Source organism: Zalophus californianus, chromosome 9 (assembly GCF_009762305.2).
Source record: "Zalophus californianus isolate mZalCal1 chromosome 9, mZalCal1.pri.v2, whole genome shotgun sequence".
In the NCBI taxonomy this organism is placed as follows: Eukaryota; Metazoa; Chordata; class Mammalia; order Carnivora; family Otariidae; genus Zalophus; species Zalophus californianus.
Window position 1 is genome coordinate 120099781 of NC_045603.1, and position 19630 is coordinate 120119410.

Sequence of the window (19630 nt, forward strand, 5' to 3'; positions counted from 1 at the left end):
GCTACAGTAATCAAAACAGTGTGATACCAGCATAAAGAAGACAAATGGACAATGGAACAGAATAGACAGCCCTGAAGTAAATACACACAGATACAGTCAACTGATCTTCAACAAGAGTGCTAACTATACACAATAAGGAAAGGATAGTCTCTTCAGCAGTGATGTTGGGAAAACTGGATATCCACATGCAGAAGAATGAACTTGGATTCTTACCCCATGCAAAGTCAACTCAAACTGGATTAAAGAGTTAAACATAAGACCTGAAACTAAAACTCCTAGAATAGGGGAAAGCATCATGACATTGGTCTTGCAATGATTTCATTGATATGACACCAAAAGCACAAGCAATAAAAACAAAAATAAACAAGTGGGACCATATCAAACTTAAAAGTTCTGCACAGCAAAGAAAACAGTCAACAGAATGAAAATGTAACCTGTGGAGTGGGAGAAAATATTTGCAAACCTTATATCTGATAAATGATTAATCTCTAAAATATATAACGTTCTCCTACAACTAAAAGCCAAGATATCTACATTACTTGTAATCAGGAAGTTAATGGAAGATGCTCTTTTTAAATGGTTAAGATGAACTCTATTTCTTGTATTTTTGTCTCCAGAGAATCCATAGAAAAATTTAAAGACACTGAATAAATAATAAAAATGAACAGCACTGCTTTCTACCAGCTGGAAACATTTTTCAGGTGGTTTATTTAATATTCAGATAAAAAAGTCCCTTTGTACTTGAAGGGTATGGTAGTTCTCAGTTATAGAGTTGGCCAAAATTAAATACTACTGATGAAAATAATGAACTGTGGTTACATAATTTTTTTATTAGAGTAATACTTTAAATATCAAATCAGCCAGAATTTGAAAAATAGGACTTGAGATTATCACTAGTAGTCAACATTTATTTTCTGAGTTATCTGAGGATGCCAGGAATTGAGCATACACTTTATATAGGTCAGAAAATTAGAAAATTCTTCTGTATATTGAGTAGAAATATGCCACCATGTAACTCTCCACTGATCCTAATTGGACCTTATGGAATATAATTTTCATTTTGCTAATTTAATTTTCTGTTATTTTCATCAGTGTTTTCACTAAAAGGAATGAAACTATTTTAGATTTTATTTTGTCCATTCCACCCTATCCCATACATCCCAGATTTGATGATAGAGCCCCTATTTCATAAGAATTTTCAAGATAAATTTAGGTATACTTATATTAAGAAAAAGGATTATAAAACGTTTTCTACTTGGAATCAGAACATGGGAAAACAAATTTTCCTACAATTCTACAATTCATGTGACTGTTAAAACACATGTAGCAGAGTGTTATCCAAATGCCTACCTTAGACAGTAGCCCATGATATTTGTTCAGATACTGGAGAAGAGAAGCCTCATCTGTGTGAGACCTATGTAGAAATACACGTCTTCTCCCAAGAGAAGGGTAGTAAAAAGTCTTGAATATAGCTTGACGCAACCTACCTTTAAGTCAGAGACCATATCTTCTACAATGATACATGATATAAAAGCAGAATGAGTAACTGAAATCTTCATTATGGAATATGTGAGAAAAATAACACTAAACATTCAAGACTAAATTGGCACACGTGTTACTGAAGTCATCTAGATCTAAAGGAGAGAAATAGATTTGGTGATGACCGTGTCACCTCCAGTGTCATCTGTTTGCAGATGACATGATATTATATATAGAAAACCCAAAGGACTCCACCAAAAAAACTGTTAGAACTAATAAACTATTTCACTAAAGTTGCAGGATACAAAATCAATATACAAAAATCACATCTATATGATTTTTGTATATCTATATACAAACAATTTCAGAAAAAGATATTAAGACAATTCTATCTAGAATAGCATCAAAAAAATAAAATACTAGAAATAAATTCAACCAAGAAGATGAAAGACCTGCATGCTGAAAACTATAAAACATTGATGAAAGATATTCTGTACTCATGGATTGGAAGAATATTATTAAAATGCCCATACTACTCAAAGCAAGCTACAGATCTGATATAATCCCAATCAAAATTTCCATGGCATTTTTCACAGAAATAGAACAAATAATCCTAAAATTTGTATGGAACCCCAAAAGAATACCAATGGCCAAAATAATCTTAAGAAGAACAAAGCTGGAGGCATCACACTTTCAGTTTCAAACTATATTACAAAGCTGTAGTAATCAATCAGTATGGTATAAGCATAAAAACAGACACACCAATCAATGGAACAAAATAGAGGCCACAAATAAACCCACACATACAAGGTCAACTAATCTTTGACAAAGATTATGGGGACAATGGGGAAAGAACCAGTCCCTTCAATAAATGGTGCTGGGTAAACTGAAGAGCATATGCAAAAGAATGATATTGGATCCCTACACAAAAATCAACTCAAAATGGATTAAGGACTTTAACATAAAACCTGAAACCATAAAATTCCTAAAAGAAAACAAAGGGGGTAAGCCCCTTGACATCAATCTTAGTGATGATTTTTTGGATTTAACACCAAAAGCAAAGGCAACAAAAGCAAAACTAAACAAGTGGGACTACATCAAACTAAAAAGCTTCGGCACAGCAAGGAAACCATAAACAAGACAAAAGAGAAACCTATGAAATAGGAGAAAATATCTGCAAACCACCTATCCAATAATGAGTTAATATTTAAATATATAAGGAACTCCTATAATGCAATAGCAAAAAAAAAAAAAGGAAAAAACACAAAAAAACTAAAAACTGAGCAAAAGAACTAAATAGACATTTTTCCAAAGAAGATATATAAATGGCTAACAGGTATATGAGAAGGTGCCCAATACACTAATCCTCAAGGAAATATAAATCAAAACCACAATGAGACATCACACCTGTTAGGATGGCTGTTATCAAAAAGACAAGACATGCTGGTGAAGATGTGGAGAAAAGCAAACAGTTGCACACTGTTGATGAGAATGTAAACTAGTACAGCCTCTCTGGAAGACAGTATAGAAATTCCTCAAAAATTAAAAATAAAACTACCATATGATTCAGTAGTCCCACTTCTGGGTATATATCCAAAGGAAGTAAATCATTATCTCAGTGAGATATCTGTATTCCATGTTCATAGCATCATTCACAATTAACCAAGGAATAGAAACCTAAGTGTCTGTCAGATGAATAATGAAAATGTGATTTTTATATGTATATGTGTAGACACACACACACACACACACAGTCACAGTGGAATAATTTTCAGCCAAAATAAGCTGAACTCAGGATTCAGAGAAAGGGAACCCTCTTACACTGTTGGTGGGAATGCAGACTGGTGCAGCCACTGTGGAAACAGTATGGAAGTTCCTCAAAAATTAAAAATAGAGCTACCATAGGACCCCGCAATTGCACTACTAGGTATCTATCCAAAGGATACAAACATACTGATTGGGGGCACCTGGGTGGCTCAATTGTTAAGCATCTGCCTTCGGCTCAGGTCATGGTCCCAGGGCCCTGGGATCGAGCCCCGCATCGGGTTCCCTGCTCAGTGGAGAGCCTGCTTCTCCCTCTCCCACTCCCCCTGCTTGTGTTCCCTCTCTCGCTGTGTCTCTCTCTGTCAAATAAATAAAATCTTTAAAAAAAAAAACAGTGATTGGTGCACATGTACCCCTATGTTCATAGCAGCAACATCCACAATAGGCAAAATATAGAAAGAGCCCAGATGTCCGTTGACAGATGAATGGATAAAGAAGATGTGGTGGATAAAGAAGATGTGGTGTATACACACATGCACACTGGAATGTTACCCAGCCATCAGAAATAATGAAATCTTGCCGTTTACAACAACATGGATGAACTAGAGGGTATTATGCTAAATGAAAAAAGTCAGAGAAAGACAAATACCATGTGATTTCACTCATATGTGGAATTTAAGAAACAAAACAGATGAACATGGGGAAGGAAAGGAAAAATAAATGAGAATTGAGAGGGAGGGAAACTATAAGAGACACTGAACTCTAGGAAATAAACTGAGGGTTGCTGGAGGAGAGGTGTTGGGGGGAAGGGATAATTGGGTGATGGGCATTAAGGAGGGCACTTAAGGTAATGAGCACCAGGTGTTACATGCAAATGATGAATCACTAAATTCTACCTCTGAAACTAATTAAAAAAAATACAATTAGGAAAGAAAAGTCAAACCCATAGAAAAGGGGCTGGAGGGTGGGGAAAATAGGGAGAGGTTGGTAAAAGGATACAAACTTTCAGTTATAAGCTGAATAAGGTCCGAGAATCTAATGTATAACATGGTGAGTATAGTTGATAGCACTGTGGTATATAATTAAAATTTGCTAAGAGAGTGGAACTTAAATGTTCTCACCAAAGGGGAAAAAATATGAATGTATGAGGTGATAGATATGTTAATTAACTCAGTAGGAGGAATTCTTTCAGTGTGTATAAATATAAAATTACCATGTTGTGCACTTTAAATATCATACTACAATTTTAGCACAATTTTGTCAACTATATCTAAAAAACAAAACAAAACAAAAAATTGACATCCATGTAATTGAAGTCATCTAGATCCAGAGGAAAAATTGGATTTGGTGAGGATCATACTTACTGAGAGATGATTTTCATTTCCTAAAGTGACATGCTATCATACTCAAGGCACCCTGGCCTTATTAAGCTTTATATTAGACCATCACTTGTTTAGAAATATCTTTATCTGCTTAGAATCATAAATAATATGCTGAGGATGCCAAACTTGCCCCCAAAACGAATATTTTGTGATTGTTGCCATATACATCCTTTCTCCTGAGACAAAAAACAAATGAAAGGAGAAATTCTCAAGAAAAAAGGATCATTTGCAGTTCTTATTGTGATACAACCATTTTATGACACCAGGAAATATGAAGTTGACTAAGAGGCCAGAATATTAAAAGAATTACTTTATCACATAGAATTGGAAAATTAACCAGTTGTGCTTTGCTTTTTTCTAGTAAGTTCTAAGTTGCCTTTTCAGTGGGAGAAAAGTATGGTTCAAAGATGACTATGGTGACATCCCATTAGTTTTATTGTTTGATGCTGAAGATCTCAAGGACTCAGATTATAGCAGCTATTTGTTTTGTATGGTAGGCCAGATTTTGAACTCAGAATTCTCTGTCAATACAAGGAGTAACTAATCAGGTATTCTCAAACCAATTTACCATTACCTTCTCTGGGAGGAGCCCTCCTGAAGTCAAAACAAATATCAAACACTGACCTCAGAAACTTTCCTTCAAAGGAGCCACAATTTGATTTGACTTGTTTGTTGAGCAATTTATGTCCCAGGGCATTTTGTAAACAGTAGAGCACCTGTCAGCAATTAGTGGTGTTTAACATTCAGTGTGGTCAGATAAAGAGAGGAAGAGAGTCCTGCAAATACCACTGTCATCCAAAATTACCAGGCCTGTCCATACCTGCACTTTCCTGAGGAGCAACATCAGAGGCTTAGCATTGTAGGGGGCAGAGGGGCATAGACTTCACTAAAATAATTGAGCCATCCACTGAACAAACATGCAAATAATAATAAGTGTGATGGGGGGGTGTGAGGGTGGAAGGGACAGGAAGGGGAAACCAGTAACCAGATGTGCTGCCATATGTTATCTAAATATTTGGTTTATAATGAAAATAATGAGCCTTGGGGACACCTGGCTGGCTCAGTCGAAAGGGCATATGACTCTTATCTCAGGTCATGAGTTTGAGCCCCACACTGGGTGTAGAGATTACTTAAAAACTTAAAAAATAATAATGAGCCATGGAAAAACCAAGAAGCCCTGAAAAAACAGAAGGCAACAGAAACTGCCCATGAGAATGACCAGATTTAGATTTAACAAAAAAAGAGTTCAAAGTAGCCAATATAAATATGTTTTACCAGAACTAAAGGAAAGCATGATTAAAGAAACAAAGGAAGGTATGATGAGAGTGTATATCATACAGGAAATATCAGTCAAGAGATAGAAATTATTTTGAAAAAGAAACAAGTGGTAATTCTGGGATTGTATAATAATTGAAATTTTAAAAAATTCACTAGAGACTAGGGCTCCAAGTAAATTTGAACTGACAGAGGAAAGAATTAGCAAACTTGAAGACAGGTCCATGTAGACTATTCAAGCTGAAAAATGAGGGGAAAAATAAAAATAAAGAGCTTCAGAGAAACATGAGATACCATTAAGCACAACAACATATGCATAATGGGACTACTGGAAGGACAGAAAAGAAAAAATATCCAAAGAATAATGGGTAAAAACTTTCCAAATTTTTTAAAAAACACTAGCCTATACATCTCAGTGAATTTGCATAGGGAAACCTTAGATATCCACAAAACGCACATATAATTAAAATGCTGAAAGCCAGAAATAGGGAGAAAATCTTGAAAGCAGCAAGAGGAAAATGACTCATCACTTACAAGGAAACCTCTCCCTCCCACACCCAAAAAGATTAACAGCTGACTTCTCAGCAGAAGCAATAGAGGCCAGAATGCAGTGGAATAACATTTAGCGTGCTCAAAGAAAAACCTGCCAGCCAAGAATCCTATATCTAGCAAAACTATTTTTCCAATAATGAGGGTCAATAAAAACTTTTCAAGATGAACAAACACTGAAGTCATTCAGTCTGAAAGCAAGTGATCCCACATGGTAATTCAAATCCACATGAAAAAACAACCAATAAAGGTAATTAGGGAATTATAAAAGACAATTAGAAATGTATATTTTGTTCCTACTAAGTAATTTAAAAAGCAATTGTATAATAGATATATAATGCTTTGTTTGGCCTATTAACATATAGAAAGATGATATATGTATAATATATTTGCCAGTAAGAGCAACAAAGGAGGTAGTTGGGAGCAAAACTACTACAGATAATAAAGTAATAATTATGACAATATGTTGTTGGATTTATAACATGAATAAATATAAAGTGTATATAATGATTATACCACAGTTTGGAGGGAAAAGAAATAGAGCTATAAAGAAGTAATGTTTATTTTTATCACTGAAATTAAGCTTATGTAGATCTGAGGCTGATTTTCGTAAGTTAAGATGTATATGCTAAACCCTGGAACTTCCAAAAAAAAAAAAATCTCAAGAGAATATAGTAAAAAATCATTAAAGAAATTAAAATGCTACACTAGAAAATACTCACTTATACAAAAGAAAGCAATGGACAGGAATCTGCAGCAATGGACAAATTCCTAGAAAGACAGACTACTAAAACTGAATCAAGAAGAAAGAGACAACTGACATAGATCTATAACAAGCGTAGAGATCGAACTAGTAATAAAAGAATCTACCTACAAAGAAAAGCCCGGATCTAGATGGCTTCATGAAGCCATCTAGATGAATTCTACCAAACCTTTAAAGAAGAATACCAATACTTCACAAAATCTTCCAAAAAAATAGAAGAGAATGAGTACTTCCTAATTCATTTTATGAAGCCAGTATTATCTTTATACAAATCCAAAAATGACGAGAAAACTACAGGCTAATTTTTTTATGAGTATGAATGCAAAAATTCTCAACAAAATACAGCAAAATGAATCTAGCAACTTACAACAATAATTTTATACCCTGATCAAGCAGGATTTAACCCAAGAATGCAAAGTGGATTCAATGTCTGAAAATCAATTACTGTAAATACATTGTATCAATAGAATAAAAAACTGTTGCTACTGAGTTCAGTAATATTGGAGGATACACATCAATATACAAAAATCAGTTTTATTTTTATAAACCTGCAGGAAACAACCTGAAAATTAAATTCAGAAAATAATTTCATTCATAATAGTATCAAAAAGAACAAAATACTTAGGAATTAGCTTAACAAAAGAAGTACAAACTTTAAAAACTACTATAAAACATTGTTGAAAGAAATTGAAGATCAAAATAAATGGAAAAATATCCCCTGTTCATGGATCAGAAGTATTAATTATCATGATGGCAATATTCCCCTAAATGTTAAGAGCTAAAACTATAATTAGATCAATTGAACCTCATTAGATTTAAAAACTTCCCTGCTTCACAGGACACCATTAAGAAAGTGAAGACAACCCACAGCATGGGGGAAATATTTGCAAATCATTTATCTGATAAAGGGCTTATATCCAAAATTTACAACTCGATAGAAGAAATCACCCAAATAAAAAATGGAGAAAGGATCTGAATAAACATTTCTCCAAAGAAGTTCTACAAATGGACAATAAACACATGGAAAAATGCTCAATATCATTAGTCTCTAGGGAAATGCAAATCAAAACCACAAGATACTACTTCACACCCACTAAGATGACTAGAATCAAAAAGTTTGATAACAAACTTTTTTCCATAACAAATGTTTGCCAAGATGTAGAGAAATCAGAAGCCTCATACACTGCTGGTGTAAATATAAGATGGTGCAGCCATATTGGAAAACAGTATGGCAGTTCCTCAAAAAGTTAAATATAGAGTTACCATATGTCTCCACAGTTCCACTACTAGGTATATACCCAAGATAAATGAAAACATTTTGCCCAAACAAAAACTTATACACAAATGTTTATAACAGAATTATCCATAATAGCCAAAAGATTGAAACAACGCAAATGATTATCAACTGACGAATGGATAAACAGAATGTGGTACATTCATACAATGGAATATTATTCAGCAAAAAGGAATGAAGTACTGATATATACCACAACTTGGATGAACCTGGAAAACATTACCCTAGGGGAAAGAAGGCAGCCACAAAAATCCATATATTATATGATTCCATTCATATGAAAGTCCAGAAGAGGAAAATCTATAGAGACAGAAGGTAGCTTGGCGAGGGATGGGGTGGGATGGGGAAGATGATAGCTAAAGGGTGTAAAGTTTCTTTCTGGAGTGATGAAAACGTTCTGAAGTTGGCCATGATGGTGGTTGTACATAATATACTAAAAACCACTGAACTGGACATTTTAAGTGGGTGAACTGTATGGTATATGAATTATATTTCAGGCTATTTTTTTAAGATTTTATTTAATTATTTGGAAGAGAGTGAATGAGAAAGAGAGCATGGGCAGGGAGTATGCAGAAGAAGAGGGAGAAACAGACTCCCCGCTGAGCAGGGAGACTAACATGGGGCTCAGTCCCGGGACTCTGGGATCGTGACCTGAGCCAAAGGCAGACACTTAGCCAACGAAGCCATTCAGGCGCCCCTCAGTTAAGCTATTAAAAAAAAAAAAAAAAAAAGAACAAGGGAGATCTTTGTGTACTATTCTGCAATAATCTCCAAAATACTTTGTTAAACAAGAAAACAAGATGCAATAAAAAAAAAGAATTATTTCAACATCCTATATGTGATGGTAGTTGAATCTCTGAGTTAAAATGCATAGAACTATGTGACAAAAGAGAAAAAGATAATTTTATTGTATGATAATATAAAAAGACTAAATCTTAGAAAACATAATAGAAATTGAGAGAGAAGAGGGATTGTCACCAGAATTGGTCACCCTGGTAGTGAACATCAGGGAAGTCGTCAAGAAGAAAGTCATACTTTAGAGTACCTTGAGGGATGATTTGGGTCTAGACAGATATTTAAGAAGAGGTTTGATGAAAGGAAAATCATTTCAGGCAATGTTAACAATGAGCAAAAGTACAGGGTAGAGAATTTCTGACTATCTGGGGAAGCATTAATTATTCAGTTCTGCTCAGAGGAAAGCTATCTACAAAAAAAGAGAATAGATCAAATTGTGGATCTCCTTGCATGTCACGTTAAGAATTAAGGGGCGCCTGGGTGGCTCGGTCGGTCAAGCGTCTGCCTTCGGCCCAGATCATGATCTCAGGGTCCTGGGATTGAGCCCCCTGTCGGGCTCCCTGCTCAGCAGGGAGTCTGCTTCTCCCTCTCCCTCTGTCTGTCCCTCTCCCACCCCGCTTGTGTGCTCGCTCGCTCTCTGAAATAAAATCTTTTTTAAAACAAGAACTAAATATTATACAATCAGTGATGAGCCATGAAAGGAATCTGATCAGAACTCTGCCTTAAGGGTGTTATTCTATAAAAATTATTAGTAAGTAGGAGTCCAGTTAGAAGACTATTCTAGTGGTTCAGTCAAGTGAGAATGAAGAATTAACACAGAAGGTGGCAAGTTGTGAGAGAAGGGAACAGATGGGGTTGACATTGTGGCGCATGTGGCAGCTGGCTGGGGAGTAAGAGAAAAGTCCAAAACCTGACTGTTAGGTTATGAGCCTAGGTGACTTGGGATGGTGGCACTATCGCAAAAAGGAAGCAAAAGCAGAGAAGTTGAGTTTAGTTTGAGGAACTAGGAGACCTCTAAATAAAAGATTTAGTGGCAGTTAAAGAGAGGAGCCACATAGCATCGCAGAAAGAGAACATGGCCCATTTCTTCAACTGTAAAATAAGAGATGTGGATTCCAAAGGCAGTATGTTACAGTGATTGAGAGCAAAGATTTTAGAATCCAACTTGCCTGGGCTCAGCTACTCATTAGTCTTTTAATCTTGGACATGTTATTTATGCCCCGTGGGCCTCGGATTCTGTAAAGTGGGGATAATAATTGTATACCTACCTAATATGACTGCTGTGGGGAATATGTGTACAGACAGGTATCTTAGAACAATGCTTGGGCCAAAGAAAGCTTATTGTTATATAGATGAAGTCCTTTTCGATCTGATGATCCATTGTTGCTATATGGTCAATTTCTATGACACTGCTCTTCCATCCTTGGAGGTCAGGGCCAGAGATACAGGTTAAGCATTCCTTTTCTAAAGTAATATTGAACAGTGGTATGAGATACCAAAGGAGAAAATAGAAAGAACAGATCAATGGCAAGGACAGAGTGGTGGGGAGCATTATATTTGGGGTGGGGGGGACAGTAGGCAGTGAAGGAACATTGGGAGAGAAAGCCAAGTGGAGTAGAAAAGACAACTTAAGGGAAGATCATCTTTTAGAGTGGAGGCCACTTGAGTTCAGTGTGAAGAATTATGGGACATATCTGATGGACAGGGAGAAACTGAAGATGAAAGCAAAGGAAATTCATAGATGGAGGATAGTTCTGTGAACATCCAAGAGGAAGGAAGATAATTTCTTTCTTTGAATTGGGGTAAAAGATAGGAAGGATATATGGCAATGCAACTGAGCTGGGGCAGCTGGAATGTGAGGAGGCTCATGGTGGAGAATTTCCTTTTTACGTTAAATAAGAAACAAGGTCATCTGGAAAGAGAGAGGAAGGTGGGGAATAAAACTGAAGAGTGTTTCTAAGCAGCAGCTTCAAATATTTTCTCTAATTCTGTCCTTTGTATGAATGAAAAACAAGTGATCCATGTCAGTTATAATAGGTAGTATTTACTGAGCCTTTAATATCTGCTTGGTGTCATGCTAAGAGCTTATTTCAAATTTAGAGGCAAATGGCATTACTAGTATTATCTACATATTACAGAGGGTAATGCATGACACAGAGAAAGGATTAGAAATTGCGCAAGGTTACCCAGCTAGTAAGAGGTGGGACCAAGACAAGTCGACCTGAGTTCTTAACAATCATGCTTTTTGAGGTTTTACTTTCAAATTTCATTAAAGCAGTGAAACACTGGTTCAAGAATATGCATGCATTAATGGGACAGAACACAAAATATAGAAAAATAGTTCATGTATACAGTGGAACATTTCATAAAGTCACCATTCCAAATAAGTAGGGAAAGGATGGCTTGATTGATAAATTCATTGTGCGATTAACTATTTTTAATTTTTTTGAATTAATTTTGACCCTGTATTTTAAAATATGTATAACAGAAATCAGAACAGTGGTTGTCAGTAGGAGAGTAGAGATTAAATTAGGGGCACAAGAGAACTTTCTGAGATAATAGGAATGTTCTATAATTTGATTAGAATTAGACTGGTTACACAGGTCCTTTATTTTTTTTGGTTAAAACTCATTGAATTGTACATTTAAAATCTGTACGTTGAACTGTATGTAGGTTTTATCTCAATTTAAAAAAAAGGGGGGAAATCCATATGTAGATCTCCAAGACATCGTTAAATGAAAAAAGCAAGGTATAGAATGAGACTGATGATGTGATACCATTTGTATAGAGAAAAAAGAAATAATTGCCATTGAACAAAATTATTTCCGTGGATCCACACTCATGTATGTAAAGGTCTCATGAGTCTTGGGTCTAACTGCCCTACTCCACCAAGAGATTCTTCCTCTATTGTCAGATTTCTTGACAGTTCTTGACGGTTTCTTGAATGCAAAGAAAAGACAGATGTTTATGTTCTAACATTAGTTAAGAGTAAATCTCTCCACTGTTTATAATACTCATTGGTATAACATTCTCTGATGAAGAAAGATATTCTATCAGCAAATCCTAACTAAAAAACATGACTTGTTTGTATCGTATATTTTGAAAAGCAGCCTAGTGTGATGCAACTGGCGTTGAACTAGAAGTTGTCAGGTGATCAAGTTCTTGTTCTGACTCTGCCACCGATCACACGGCTATTTTGGACCTAGCCATTTAATCTTCCTGGGCTTCAATTTCCTTGTTGGTTAAATAAATGAGTAGATGGATGACTGAGGGTCCTTCCAGGCCTAAGATTCCATAAACCCATTTCATTCACATGGACTTTATATGAAATAGGTCACTTGACCTACAAGAGACATGTGGAAAGTAAGGTTTTCTTTGCTTTTATAATTTGGAACAGGTGACAACCAAAGCCAAGCAACTGAAGGATTCAGTTACCTGCTCCCCAGGTGAGTTAGCACCCACTTCATCCCACTGATCTAAAGTGATTTCCTCAAAGTAAATCCCTTTTTATAATAACTACTTTAAATACAATGGTTTAGTAGTTTTGGCCAATGAACTCTACTGGTCATATCCCTAAAAGGGGTCAAATCACAGGTACCAACAAAACAGTCCAGTCCCCCCCACACACAGTGGGTGCTAAGATGGAGTTAATACGTTTAAAAAACTGTAAAAGCCTTGCTAGTATCGCGTGGAGGGGGCACACAGGGAAAGCCACTCTGCACACCCCACAAATGCAACTGTGCACTTTCCCCACACTGTCCGCCTTGTCACCACCATGCACACAGCACAGTCTTTCAGAATAGACAGGCAGCTTTCCCAGTGTTTCTTAAAAAATCTATGTTTCTTAAAATATGTTTCCTTCAGACTCACTGGAATTTTGCTAGAATCTCTGTACTGTTTGCTTGGAACCAGGAAGAAAATACTTCCTAACACCTTCCAACTTAATTTAAATACAGGTCCCAAAGAGAGCAATGCAGGTGAGCAAACCCAGAAAGTCATCCCCAGGGCTCTGCAAGCTTCAGGAAAGAGGGCATTTCCAGATTCCTTTTCCACTGACACGGTTATTTGCCAGCACAGAGGCTGAAATAGGCAATGAGAAGCTGCGTGAAAGAAGCCTGCCTCCAAGACACCCTCTAAAAACTGTATTCTTGAAAAGGCGGTGTAGACTGTTGCACAGATACGGATCTTGGTAGAGAATCGGTGGAGTCGGTAAAAAGTGTGAACAGATTAAGAGTTGTGTAGTTGAACATTCAGGGGTATCTCTGAAATGGCCCCCATGCCTGGGAGACAGAGTCTGTTTGTCCTTTACTGTCCAGCATGGTGGCACGGCGACACCAGGAGCAGCTTTGAGCAGAGAGCGGGTCCCACAGAGTCGGTGGCTCACCTGCAGATGGCGAGCATAGCACAAGGTTTGACAGATTCACTTTAGCTTTGCTAATGGAATTAATAACAATTCTGGATGGTAAAGAACATCCTTTTTTACCTAAAAAGTGGCAGGTTATTCCTTCTCAAAGAGCTCTTTGCATTCTTTGGTCACAACCTGACTCTGTTTATAACCCACTGTCCCTCAAAGTGTTGGTAAGGACAGAAACTTGGAATCAGGCAGAACTGGGTTCAAATTCCACCTCTGCTGCTTTCTGAGCCGCATTTTTGTCATCTGTAGAATTAGGACAATGACACCTATCTTTCTAGAACACTGTGAAAACTAAGTAAAATAATATACACAGAAGGCCTTCCCACATCGTCTGCTGTGTCAGGGGCAGTGTTGTTACTCTTGTCACCTGACCTGACCCTGCCCTTCCATCCGTGTGATGTGTCCTTCCTCACAGGAATGGTCAGACTCTCTGAACTCAGGTCTACAGCTCAGAATTCCAGGCCCACCAAGGCCACCACGGCCTTGCCAGATGACATCATCACCCAGAGGGAAGGTGCGAAGCCGGCTGAGGGGGAGGAAGGCGAGCAGGAGGACGACGACAGCGAGCCGGAGACAGTGGTCCCGGAAAGCCGGCCACGGAGGCGAAGGCCAGCCAGGCCGCCTGAGGCCGCGGCAAAGGTGGAGCCAGAGGAGAAGGTCAGAGGAAAGAGGCAGAAGGACTTTGATATATCAGAACAAAAGGAATCCAGCGATGAGGAGAGCCAGAAGAAAGACAGAACTCGTGCTGCCGAGGAGCCATGGACTCAGAGTCAACAGAAACTTCTGGAATTAGCATTACAGCAGTACCCAAAGGGATCCTCTGACCGCTGGGACAAAATAGCCAAATGTGTCCCGTCTAAGAGTAAGGTGGGTGAGGCGGGGAAAGAAAGAGGCCTCTGTACTGGTTTTAGGGTACCACTGAACTAGCTGCGGCCACGTCCCCCAATTCTTCACCTTAGTCCTACCCTTCCGCCCCCAGCTGCCCACGCGGTCTCATTTACCAGGGGTCTTCCCGTGTAGTTCTCCTGACAGCATGCCGAATCCGCCCCTGGCTTGATGTATCAGTGAGGTCAAGATTCTAAGGTAACCATTCTATAGACCGATTGGTTTTTCTCAGGGAAAATTCCATGTAGAGAACATAAATTTCACCACCACAAGTCTGCCAACCTTCTGGAGCATTCACCCCAGTCTGGCAGTTTGAAAGCGGCCCGGGATGGCTGGGCCGCACCCCCCCACCCCCCCACCCCCCCACACCCCCACACCCCCCACACCCCCACACCCCCCACACCCCCCACACCCCCACACCCCCCACCCCCGTCCTCCTCAGTGGGAGTGGCTCTGCAGGCCGGCAGGCCCTCCCCCGCGGGTAGAGGCTCGCTGTAACCAGAGTCAGGAGAATGTTTCCCTCTCCCTCTGTAACGGCCTTCACCCGAAAGCATGTGTGGTAGGTGAGCATGCTGTCATGGTCGTCAGGCCTGCAGGCATGTCCCTCCGGGCTCTGCAGCCGCCATGGGCTCACCTGAGACTCTGGAGGCGGGGTGGGGGTGGGGGGTGGATCTGAGCAAGGTCGATATTTAGGATTCGGCACACCCTGGAGCCTTGACTGTTTATACTTAACTCTTTCCCCTGTTTACAGCTGTTAGGATCTGCTTCAATACACCCGCAGTTAGTTGTCAAACAAAACCTCAGACAGGTGGGCAGATGGGGTGCCCCTGGGAAAGCCAGCCCCTCACCCCAGTCTTTGCCTACTGTCTGTCAGTTCGGGGTTGTGGGACTCGTGGTGTGATCCTTCCCATTCGGGCCTTTCTCGAAACACACAGTGTCTCCTGGGTTTCTTTCCTTGTCGCTTTCCTCTCAGTCTGAGGCACCAGGAATGCTGAGAAATCAAAAGAACGAGTCTCCTCTGCCTTCTGTGCCTGTATCACTCAGCAGCCTCTGGGCACACTGATGTTCATTTACATTCTTATTTTTTTTTTAATTGAAATTCTATGTTGGAAAATCTAGCTCGTGGCCATGAATGTCCCCGTGTGTACAGGTCTAGTTATCTATCACCTTCTTGAAAATGATGAAGTTGAGAATTCCCGGGGAGAAAAATAAACCATTAGCAGTTGATCTATTTGAGAAACACGGATTCTCCCAGCCTCTCCAACTGGTTTGCCAGAAGTAATTATTTTCCCTGAATTTCTCTAGCATCTGTCAGGACACAGGCATCTACATGTGTGATGAATTGACATTGGCTTAAAATGAAGGAGCTCGAACTGGATTCCTAAGGATAGAACATTCAGAAACTCATTGCCTCAGGGTTTGGAAACCCTCCTGTTTGAACCAGAAATAAGCAGCACTTTTATTGTCCTGCAAGGTTTCCCTTTAAGCCTTGACAGTAGAACCAGTTCCAGGAGAGGTAGCCTGCTGGCTCGCCTGCTATGGAGTGACTCCCTGTAAGTGGCCTGCAAGCCACTGGGAATTCTGGGCCTGAAGGAGGAGCCTTTGCCTGAGGCACATGCCAGGTGGGGCTCACTGCTGCCCAGAGCCCGGGTCGTGCTGTCCTCAGGGAAGTGTTGGGGCTGCGTTGGTGTCATGCACTAGGCTGCACCCCTGGGCAGCAGAGCTAGAAGACAAGGCTGAGATTTTCAAAGACCCTAAACAAGTAGTCTTTGGAGAGCCAGCAAAGGCACTTATGAGAAGAAAGTCTCATACCACTCCTAAGCTAGAATCCTAGGAAAAGAATGAACATCCATGCTCTGTCCATGGCTGATCGAAGCATCTGCCACGGAGCAGAAATCATTTCACATTAGACCTCGTTAGTGAAGGCGTCCAGTGCCATTGAGGTGAGTGTATTTTGAACAGAAACAAATGGATTCTGGAAAGTACCTTGTGACAAACATGAGACTAATAGGCCCCTCCCCAGCATCACCCCAGTTAGTTCTCAGTCCTCACCCCAAGCTGCCTGTAGCTGTCACCCCTGGGGGTGAGGATTCAGGACTAACGCGGAGCTGGGCAGCTGGGATCTGAAGCTGGTAGTTCTGCGTCGACAGGCCAGAGGATGTGGGGGGGGCGGGAGGGGCCGGGACGAGGAGGAAGTTTGGCACACTCCCTGCCGTGGTCCTAGGAGGCCAGCGAGGCCACCACAGGAAGGTCCCAGCAGCCCCTTGAGGAGGGGCAAACGCAAACGAGAATGATAATCGTGGCCTCAAGTTTTTTGGTTCCTCTGATGGGGCCATTTGATGATACAGTGAAATGTTAAAACCGATCACTATCGTTAGCAAGTTGAAAGTCATAATCATGGTAACAGTGGTGTGCCTCACACACCTTGGCCCTGGGCCCCTCAGGCCAGCGATTCGCACTGCACCTTGGGCAGGGCTTCGGCCGGCCTTCTGCAGCGCCCGTGCAGCCTCGTCTGCCGGTGAGCCGCGGACCCAGCCGGCCGCGGCGCGTAGGTGTGCGCGGAGCCGGGTAGGTGTGCGCGGAGCCGGTAGGTGTGCGCGGAGGCGGTAGGTGTGCGCGGAGGCGGGTAGGTGTGCGCGGAGCCGGCAGGTGTGCGCGGAGGCGGGTAGGTGTGCGCGGAGCCGGCAGGTGTGCGCGGAGGCGGGTAGGTGTGCGCGGAGCCGGTAGTTGTGCGCGGAGGCGGGTAGGTGTGCGCGGAGCCGGTAGGTGTGCGCGGAGCCGGTAGGTGTGCGCGGAGGCGGTAGGTGTGCGCGGAGGCGGGTAGCTGTGCGCGGAGCCGGCGGACGGAGGCCGCCCCACCCCCACGGGGCACAGGCCGCAGGCGGCCACAGCGGGCGCAGCCCGCGACGCTCAGTGACTCGTGGAAGTAACTCTCACCTCTCTCTTTCTCTTCCTACAGGAAGACTGTATCGCTAGGTACAAGTTGCTGGTTGAACTGGTCCAAAAGAAAAAACAAGCCAAAAGCTGAGTATTCTGGAAGATGATGCTCACCTTCATTTTCCAAAATGATTATTTTAAAAGTCTTATGCAGAAATTTGCATTTTGTACCTCAGTATTTCCATACGTCATGTGCCTTAGTAAAAAAAAAAAAATTAAAAAATTTTAAAAATGTTGTGCTGTATTGTTTAAAACAAAGACTGTTAAAGGAGAAAAAGGATCTGGGTATTTTACAGATTATTTTCTTTCTCATCATTGCAAAGCTTACTTTCCTGCAGACCAACTCAGTAGTGCTAACAATCAGCAAATACAGGATTTTGAAGGAACACAGGAGTGAACTAACATGTAAGAATTAAACTTAATGTGTGTCTTTGACCGAAGAGCTCACGGCTTCGGGAGCTTATCGGCAGCAGGATGCAAGTGCTCGGGAAGCTGGCTAAGAATTGTGTGAGGCTGTCTTCACTATAGTCAGATCTATCTAGAAAAAACATCCGTCTACATGAACAAGGAGAGAAGGGGATGAAGGTAATAAACCGGCAAGTTTGGGTTGTTTGGCAGAGCCGCGTCCCCAACTGCTCGAGCCGTCAGGCCGCCTTGTCCCTTCCTGCCAGCAAGCCAGAGCGGAGCCCCAGGGATGCAAGGGGGCCAAAGCCGCTCCCCCAGAGCCTTCTCCAGAAGCCGGTGGGGCTGTCCCTGTGCGCCTGCCTTGGCCACGGCCGCCTCTCCATTCGTTCTGGGGGTCTGGAAGGAATAAAGCCTGACAGAGGGAAACCATGGAGAGCACTCGGTTGTTCTGGCTTCATTCTGGCCCTGGGGCCCCTCGTCTCGGAGTCCAGCTCCGGGCCTGTCTTTCATGCAGCCTGGTGGTCCAGCTTGTGGCCTTCTGGGATTCTGCGAGCATCCTTCTGTTCAAATACCCTTTCTACTTGCAGTAGTTTGAACTGGGTTCCTGTCGCACGTAACCCCAAACTGCATTACAAGAGTTCTGGGCTTCCAGCTTGGGGAGAGCCCCACAGGGGTCCAAAGATACCTAATGAATTACAATCGAGGCTACGGTTCCCTAATTTGCCTCCCAGCCCCATCTTTCTAGACTCCTTAAGCAAATAAGGCTCTAGCACAGCTTTCTACCCATGACTATGCTGCCTACCACCTTCTTTAAAAAGAAGTCAGGAAGGGGCCCTTTCCTCAGGGGATTCTGGGAGCCGCCAAGTTTTGCTGAAGTAGGGGGGCGCCAGTGGGCTGGGGGGTCCCAGAGCTCAGCCACACTCCAGAGACCTGTAGGGTTCAGTTTGAGCAAGGTCATGGCCAAGAAAACAAACGAGCCTCCCCGAGGAACGTGCTACACAGATCATGCGGTGGGGGTCACGCACGCACGGCAACGCCCACCGGCAGCCCCCTTCTCCTGGCCCGGCTCCCCCTCCAGAGCCACCAGGGGCAGGCTTAGTTGTGTTGTCTTCAGGGAGGGAGTCTACATATTTCACTAGGTGTCCCCAAGGGTCTCTCACCCCACAAAAAGCCTTTTACAGCCTCTGCTGTGGTATTTATCCCAACACGGCCCGCGGACAAGGAGACACCTCAGACGTGGCCTCTGAAGAGCGGTTCACGAACTGGGGCCTGGACCAGCCTCCCTCAGCCTCTCAGCGCTCACTTCCTGCCCCTGAACCTCAGACGCGCGGACGTGTCGGTGAGCGGCCTCACATGAAGGAAAAGGCCTTCACGCCAGTGGCCGCCTGGCCCCAGTCCCTGCCTCCTCCTCAGACATGGTCTAAGGAAAGGCCAGAGTAATTTTAGAGTCAAAAGAGCCACATCCGAATCCTGGGTCAGGCGCAGTGAGCAAGGAGTGGGAACGGAGCCATGAAAATGGTCTTGAACGCCTGGGGTTTGGAAGGAGGCGGGGAGGGCCGGGCAGGCAGTGTGGAGACAAGGCTTGAGGCACAGGACTTGGTTTCGATTCTTCGAGGTCCACACCCCAGTCAGACCCCAGCAGAGAACAAACGGCTGCACAGACAACAGCCCATTTCTGTTGGCTTTGG

At 41.7% G+C, this 19630-nt stretch overlaps 1 protein-coding gene across 2 annotated transcripts in view; it reads left to right on the forward strand.

The window, feature by feature from the left end:
* The window catches only part of DNAJC1 (DnaJ heat shock protein family (Hsp40) member C1), a 228247-nt gene extending 210459 nt beyond the window's left edge, over positions 1 to 17788 (forward strand). The window contains exons 10-13 of one of the 2 annotated variants that reach the window (XM_027594515.2): positions 12699 to 12747; positions 13258 to 13278; positions 14131 to 14582; positions 17560 to 17788. In XM_027594515.2, coding sequence (XP_027450316.2) covers positions 12699 to 12747; positions 13258 to 13278; positions 14131 to 14582; positions 17560 to 17628 — 591 coding nt within the window. In that variant the 3' untranslated portion in view covers positions 17629 to 17788. The remainder of the gene's footprint in view (positions 1 to 12698; positions 12748 to 13257; positions 13279 to 14130; positions 14583 to 17559) is intronic. The other variant, XM_027594516.2, reaches the window with a different exon arrangement.
* The last annotated feature ends 1842 nt before the right edge of the window (positions 17789 to 19630 follow it).